This window comes from Anomaloglossus baeobatrachus, chromosome 5 (assembly GCF_048569485.1).
Source record: "Anomaloglossus baeobatrachus isolate aAnoBae1 chromosome 5, aAnoBae1.hap1, whole genome shotgun sequence".
Taxonomy (NCBI): Eukaryota; Metazoa; Chordata; class Amphibia; order Anura; family Aromobatidae; genus Anomaloglossus; species Anomaloglossus baeobatrachus.
This window is the reverse complement of record NC_134357.1, coordinates 271842860-271851234: the sequence shown is the minus strand read 5'-3', so window position 1 is coordinate 271851234 and position 8375 is coordinate 271842860. Positions and strand designations below refer to the sequence as shown.

At 42.5% G+C, this 8375-nt stretch overlaps 1 protein-coding gene across 1 annotated transcript in view; it reads right to left on the bottom strand.

Moving 5' to 3' along the window:
• Positions 1-8375, bottom strand: part of LOC142312738 (uncharacterized) — a 65103-nt gene that overhangs the window by 47735 nt on the left and 8993 nt on the right. Inside the window, exon 6 of the mRNA XM_075351726.1 lies at positions 5873-7167. Coding sequence (XP_075207841.1) covers positions 5873-7167 — 1295 coding nt within the window. The remainder of the gene's footprint in view (positions 1-5872; positions 7168-8375) is intronic.

Here is an 8375-nt window from a genome sequence, read left to right as displayed (position 1 = left end):
TATATACACACATACACACATTATTTATTTATATATTTATAAACATATATATATATATATATATATATAAATATATATAGAAATATTATATTATATTATAATATATATATATATATATATATATATATATATATATATATATATATATATTTATATATATATATATTATGTGTATTATACACACACACACACACACACACGGCCAAAAGGATTAGCACCCTTGAAGCTGTTCCAGGAAAAGAAGTATTTCCCTCAAAAAGATTACATTACAGAAATCACTGGGAGGGAGCACAGACATGACTAGGGGGCACACAGACCTCCCTAGGGGGCACACAGACTTCACTGGTGAGGCACAGACATCACTAGGGGGGCATGGTCAGCAATTGCGGAGCACAGACATCACTTGGGGGCAAACAGCACTGGAGGTGGAACACAGCTTTAGAGGGGGTTGCACACAACACCGAAGAGCGGACTCCAGGCACACAGCTAAACTGCCCACACAGTAAGTCCTGACCACATTTGTACGCGTAAACACCCGAGCACTGCTGCCCCCAGGAATCTGCCCACGGGCCGCAGAAAGTCATCACAGGCCCGCGGTTCCAACCCCTGAGCTAAAGGAAGGCAGGGGCGCCCCCCACCACCCTCGGCAATGTTCAGCTTACCGAGCGCCTACCTTTCCCCACCGGATGCCGTGTCCTCGCCACCTCCACGTTGCCTGCAGCATTGTGATGAGGCACAGAGTGATGACCTCATCACACTGGGCTGCGGGATGACGCGCGGCCTCCCTGCTCTGCTCGCCTTGCTTCCAGCCACATGGCTAATTTACATGCGATGCACTAGAAGGGCTTTGCCTGCAATTTAGGCGTGTGTGCAGTGGCTGAAGCGACACTGCCAGGCCCCTCTGGAGCGGCCGTGACTTGTGCCCTGTGAAGAGGGGGGCCTGGCCAGGGCTTATCAAAGCTAAGTAATTACCCTGGGCCCCACCTCTTTACCGGGACCGGTACACCAGTCACAGTTGTAATGCCCTGATTGCGGCCTTGCCTGGAGCAGAGGGCCGTAACAGAGCCCGGCGCAGAGAGCCCGTAACAGAGCCCGGCGCAGAGAGCCCGTAACAGAGCCCGGCGCAGAGAGCCCGTAACAGAGCCCGGCGCAGAGAGCCCGTAACAGAGCCCGGCGCAGAGAGCCCGTAACAGAGCCCGGCGCAGAGAGCCCGTAACAGAGCCCGGCGCAGAGAGCCCATAACAGAGCCCGGCGCAGAGAGCCCGTAACAGAGCCTAGCGTGTAGTACCCTAATTGAGGCTGATGCACAGTACCCTAATTGAGTTTGGTGTAGAGTGATTTAAAGCCCAGGGCAGGGTGCCTTAACAGAGCCTGGTGCATGGTACCCGAATACAGCCTGGTGCTGAATACCCTAATAAAGGCTGGTGCAGTGCCCTAACAGAGCATGGTGCACAGCGCCCTAAAACAGACTGGTGCACAATACCCTGCACAATAACCTAATAGAGCCTGGTGCAGGGTGCCTCAGAGCCTGGTGCAGCGTGCCCTAATAGAGCCTGTTGCAGAGTGCCCTAACAGAGGTAATCCAGGTAACTCTGGGTAACTCCAGGATGGAGACACGATACTGCGACAGCTGGCCCCATGGGTCGAAGTAGGGACATGGACAGTGTCTGATGACCAGATGCAGCTGGGACGGCTGATGAAGGCTGGTTGGCAGGAACAGGCAGGTATGGGGCATCCGGCTGATACAGTAAGAGTAGCTGGGACAGCAGATACCTCCATGACTAACCCAGTAAGTGTAGAGCTTAAAACACACAAACACACACACACACACACACACTCTCCCTCGTTCAGCAATTTATTAATTAAAAAGAAATCCTTGAAGTTCCATCATAATCCAATGGTCCCACGATGCCCATCATTTTCTGTGGAGCTTCATTCTGAGAACAAAGCTCCATAGGAATTGAAGGGCGTCGTAGGACGTTACACAATTGGATTATGTTGGAACTTCGAGGTTTTCTTTTTAATTAAATAAATTGATGAATGAGGGCATGTAGGGAAGTCTTTATACAAGTAAATTAAGACTACCTCACACTCCCTTTTTCTTCAATTTCTTAATTAAAAAGAAATCCTTAAAGTTCATAATCCAATGTTCCACGACGTCCATCGATTCCTATAGAGTTTTATTTTAAGAAATGTCGCCTTGTTCTCACAACGAAGCTGCATAGAGATCAATGGGCATCGTGACACATTACACCATTAGATTAAGTCGGAACTTCAAGGATTTCTTATTAATAAATTGGTGAACGAGGGACTATGTGGGAGTGTTTATTCAAATAAACTATTTTTCCCTCTTCCTGATAGATGCCTAGCCTTTACTAAACTCTGGGCTTGTTGGCAGCTGTGAATTCACAACTGACATCCACCCCAAATGTATTACCTGATTGCCACCACACCAGGACAAATCGGGAAGAGCCAGGTAAAGCACCAGAATAGTCACATCTAATGGATGCGCCAGTTCTGGGTCGACTGCGGGTTGCTATTTTTAGACTGGGAGGGGCAAAATAATCATGGCCCTTCGCAGCCTGATAATGTCAGCCCCCAGCTGTTTGCTTTACCTTGACAGGTTATGAAAAATAGGGTGTAGCCCACGCAGTTTGTGTTTTTGCTTTTTTTTTTTTAAAATTAATTAAAATAATTTAAAAAAAAGTGGGATCCCCTCTATTTTTGATAACCAGCAAAGCTAAAGCTGACAGTTGAGGGTTGCAGACCGCAGTTGTCTGCTTTACATGTACTAGTTAAAAAAAACAAAAAAACTTGGGGCTCCGCCTCTTTTTTATATCATTATTATTTATTCCCTATCCACATTTATTTGCAGGGCCCCATTTTGCTTTCTTTTGCTGCCCACCAGCCCATATTACGACCATTTTGCAGCACAGAAATTCAGGTCTCCATTGACTTACATAGGGTTCGGGGGTCAAGTCCAGGTCCAAAATCGAACTTTTAATTAAAATCCGGCTGAAGCTGGTGGACCCAAATTCCACGAGTCCGGACATCCCTAGTTACTAACAATACTGACAGCTATCACTCACTGCATCCATAGGACACTGAGTGGTCAAATCATGACAGTTGCCTCTGTTACACTCTCTCGATAATATTACTAGCATATAGAAATTCTCCAACTTTACTACTGCTGTCTTTCAGAAACAGCCTAAAACCAAGAAGATTTGCATCCCAAGTATGTGACGCGTCCCAAGTCTCAGCTACACAAACTACAACAATGTGTTCCTCTATTACCAAGGACTCAAACGCTTCCATTTTGTTTGCAAAACTCTTGGCATTTGTAAATATACACTTTAGGTTTCCATCCATTCTCCCACATTTTGGATTTTTTTCAGCCACGCTTTTATCTCCCTAAAATTCCTGTTGCTCCTTAGTTGAGGTGCATGGCACAAGCAGTATTCCAGATGATATTACACTCGGTATTTCACGCTGCCCCTCTCTCCACACAGGTGCCTGCTCATTAGTTTAGTTCTTGTTCTGTTTGCTTCAGGGCTCTGTATGTTTGATCTGTCCGTTTAGTCTCAGTTTTGCCTCTACTGTTGTGCGTGATCTAAAGTAAAGTCTTTGTCTGTTCTCTTTAGGTCTCTGTCTGTTTGGTTTCTCAGTTTTGACTCTCCTTTTATTAGCTCTTGTTTATCCTGACCTTTCCTAGCATGCCTTCTGTTTGTCCTAACCTCTCCTCTCCTAGGTTCTATGTACTTGTGTTTGACTATTTCTTTCCTGCCTATTGTGACCATGTTTCAGGGTTATGCCTGGACTATCTCCTGCACCCTGAACGTCTGGTAAGCTGCTGCAGATCCAGGGATAGTCCTGAAGTAGCACCTGGCGACTACCTGCAGCTCAAGCCTATCCTCGCCATCAGAAGCCCTAGCGAAAACCAGGTAGCTGCTTAGTCATGCCTCTTCAGGGTAAGCTTGGTTTATGGCGAGGGGGGCCACATCCACTAGCCGTCACACAAATGTCTTATCCTATGTGCGTTAATATCCCCTGGCTACTAACTGGGCTGTTCTTCTGCTTGCTAGTACTCATTCACACAACCGTATTTTCAGTCAGAGTGTGGCTTGTAAATAGAAAAAGAAAAACGTACCATACTTGGACTATGTTATTCAGTGCCGCAGTGCAGAGGAGTGATTTTTGTTTTTCCCACATACCGAATTGGTGTGTGGAAAAAAAAAAAAAAAATCATGCATAGTTTCATCACTAGTTTCTTCCGTAAATCGGAAGAGACTCAAGCATTCAAGTCTGTGACTTTAATGCGGGATCTGATCACCCAAAATTGTACAGCTAACAATCAAAGATCCACCCACGCGCCTGTTAACTAGTTAAGATTGTGATAACTCTGACAGGACGATCTAACGCTTCGCCGGGGATCATACCATTCCCCGCCACTATTGGTGGCACTGTGACGCAATCACTGGGCACTGATGGCTTGTCATGACAGCCGGGGATCAGCTAATGACCCCACTCACTGTCATGACTCACTTCCTGTGAATGGCGGCAGAGCGCCAGCACACACAAACCGCATTTCTGCTGTTCAGAGGGAAGTTGAAGAATCACTCTGAACAGCAGAATCGATCGGATAGTGCAGGCTTGAAGTCCCCTAAGGGGACTAGTAAAATAAATAAAAAATAAAAGTTTAAAAATATGAAACCCCCCAGAAGTTTAAATCAACCCTCTTTTGCCCCATTGAAAATAAAAATAAAAAATAAAACATTTTTGGTATCACGAAGTTCAGAAATGCCTGATTTATCAAAATATAAAATCAAATAACCTGATCAGTAAAAGTTGTAGAGAGAAAAAAAAAATTAACGGCAGAATTTAGTTTTTTTTGGTAGACGCAACTATGCATTAAAATGCAATAAGAGGTGTTCAAAATGTTGCATCTACCCAAAAATGGTATAATTAAAAACGTCAGCTCAAGACATAAAAAAATAAGCAGTCACTGATCCACAGATTCCGAAAAATGAGAACGCTACGGGTCTTGGATAATGGCAACAAAAGTACAATTTTTTAGGGTTTTTTTTTTATAAGTTGAATTTTTTTTTTTTCACGATTTAGAGTAAAGTAAAACTATACAAGTTTGGTATCTACATACTTGTACTGACCAGGGGAATCATACTGCTGGGTCAGTTTTACCATATAGTGAACATGATAAATAACAAGAACCAAAACAATCGTGGAATTGCACTTTTTTGGAAATTTGACCACATTTTGAATATTTGTCCGTTTTCCAGTACAATATTTCGCAGACTGAATGGTGTCATTCAAAGGTACAACTTGTCCTGCAAAAAAACAAGCCCTCATATGGCTATTCTGATAGAAAAATAAAAAAAAGTTACGGATCTTGGAAGAAGGGTAGGAAAAAACCTAAAAAAGGAAAAATCAACCGGTGGTTAAGGGGTCAATTATAGTTTAAATTCCCACTCCCGACCTTCATATTGGAAAAGTTCTTATAACAGAAGGGTTCATGCTGGATTTTTTTTATTTTTTTGTAGCATTTAGAAATAGCACCAGAAAATTCCATGAATACTGGACACTTGTCACATAAAACAGGGCAATGAGCTGTACATGGTGCTCAAGAAAATGCTCAACAAATCTCCAAAAATGACAAATTGGCAATATTAAATAACACGTTTTACATTTGCATAATACTGTTGTCTTAAACAAGAACAAAAGTTTGTTTTTTTTAAAATGTTGAACATTTCAAGTCGATCAGAAATAATCAATTTTAGGCTCCTGAAAGTAAAAAAAAAATTGTAGGCCAAGCTGACAAAATGTGTTTGTAAAAATAAGTATTTCATTCCTAGAATACAAATGCCATCTCGCCGATATGAGCTGCCTTGTGTTTTAGAAGATCGGATATCTCGGTAAAACACTCTCCGCACTCTGCACACAGGAAGGGTTTCACATCTAGATGACTTTTCTTGTGCATGATAAGTTCAGGTTCAAAGGCAAAGAATTTCCCACACTCCAAACACTGAAACGCCTTCTCACCCGAGTGGGTTCTCAGATGAGCTAGAAGCCGATCATTTCTAGTAAAGGATTTCCCACAATGAAGACATGGGAATGGCCTCTCACCGTTATGAGTTCTTATGTGTGGAATCAAGTTCGATTTCTTGGCAAAACATTTTCCACAATCAGGACATGCGAATGGCTTCTCCCCAGTGTGTGTTCTTTGATGTTGGATAAGAACAGATTTTTGTGCAAAGAACTTTCCGCATTCGGTGCACATGTATGGTTTCTCCCCGGTGTGAGTACGTTTATGCTTGACCACTACAGATTTCCGAGCTTCACGTTTATTGCAATCCGGACATGAAAATGGCTTTTCACCTGTGTGAGCCTGCTGGAGTGTCATATCTACAGTAAAAGATTTTCCACATTTAAAACAAGAAAACTCACAACTGTGACTCTTTTCGTGTTCATCGAGCTCTAACTGATTTGCAAACAAAAATCCACATTGAGAACAGGCAATTGATTTTTCAATTGTGTGGCTGATAAGGTGTTCTTCAAGCTCAGCTTGGTCAAAGAAACAGCTTTCACACTCTGGACATGAAAATGACAGCTCCATGTGTGTTCTGTGGTGGTCAAAAAGAGTTGTCTCATACTTAAAACTTCGGCCACATTCAGAACATGAAAACGGCTTCTGGCTAGAGTGACTCTTCTGGTGTTCGATAAGGGACTCATTACGTGTGTAACATTTGCCACATACAAGACAAATAAAAGGTTTCTCTCCAGTGTGAATTCTCTGATGTGCGACGAGTCTGTCTTTTCTTGAAAACCGTTTCCCACAGTCCAAACATGGGTATGGCCTCTCTCCATTATGATATCTCTGATGGGCCAAAAGATTTGACCTCCGGGTAAAATACTTCCCGCATTCAGGACAATAATGTATTTTACTCCCATTACGGCGAGTAACAGTAGGTGATATAACAGAAGAAGCAGATGACCCGGCATAACTAGATGGATCAGATGACAGATCTATACTGTGAAGAACTAAGCCTGCAGATTTGTCTCCTGAAAAATCTTGCGTGGCAATGGTGTTTTGGGTCCCACAATCTTGAGCTTCCATGAATGGTCTCTCAGAGATGTTCCAGCTTCTGCTTCCATCTGCAAGTAATCAAGAGTGTAAGTAGCAGCTTACACATATAGTATATTATATGTATCGTCAGGAGAAAAACTAAGTACGCCTCTTAGAGATTTATGGTTTAATGTATCAGGGAATAATAATTTAAAAAAACAAAAAACAAAAAAAGCAATATCTGGTTTTAAAAGCAGGTAAATACAGCTTCAGATGAACAACAACTCATTATTTATTAAACAAAAATTAAGCCAAAATTAAGTGGCAGAGCATGACAAAAAAATGTACACCCTTCTGCTTTTAGAGGAGTAAAAAGAGAAAATATCAGTCACGTGCTGTTAATCAAATGCAGCTGTTTCCTGGCTACTGCATCTATTCATTGTTTAATGGTTGCAATGGCGACTTCATATCAACAACGCTGCGGCCAATCCCTGGGTTCCGCTACTGAACAACATGGCAGAGACACTGAGCCAACTCATCGGCTGCTGAGCTATAGACGTGACGCTGCAGTGCTGTACCTTTGGAGGGCAAGTGTCATTAGATTTTATCACCTTAAAAAGGTCCTCTGTCAACAGGTTATTTTGCTATGTAATCTGAGAGCACCATGTTTTAGAGGGAAAAGTGATTTCCGGGATGTGTTTTGCAGTTTCAATACAGTGTTTTATCACAGGAGATTGTCACTACAGCACAACTGGCCCAGTGCCTTTTAGTCCAACCACAGCCCCAGCAATGATTAGCAGCTCTCTGTAAATATACAATGTACATAGAAAGCTGACAATCAGTGGTGCGGGAGGGGTTATATTGAGTTCAACTGAACTCTACTTTTATTTGCAGCAAAGAAAACTGTGATAATATTTCAACTGCTGCAACCAGTAACCTAAGTCATACATCTCTGGAATTAGGGTCTCTGTCCATACCTCATGGTGCTGTCATATTACATAGCAAAAACCTTGTGACAGATTGCCTTTAAACAGAGTAATGCCGAAGGCGGGCAGAAAAGCAGAACCTTTATAATGATTTGTCTGTGACCGAAGTATAATTTCATGACAAAAATAGTTGTAACTTAGTTAATTTCAGGACAGAGCTACATGATAATTAAAAGGTCAAAAGCAGAATGGGCAAAGCTAGAGGGAAAACAGCCTACAGTTAAAAGGAAAGCTACTGGTCTTTCAGTTCTATTGGTTTGCATGGGTATTGAAGAATGTAGAATAAGAGACTGATGAATTGACTCTAGTTG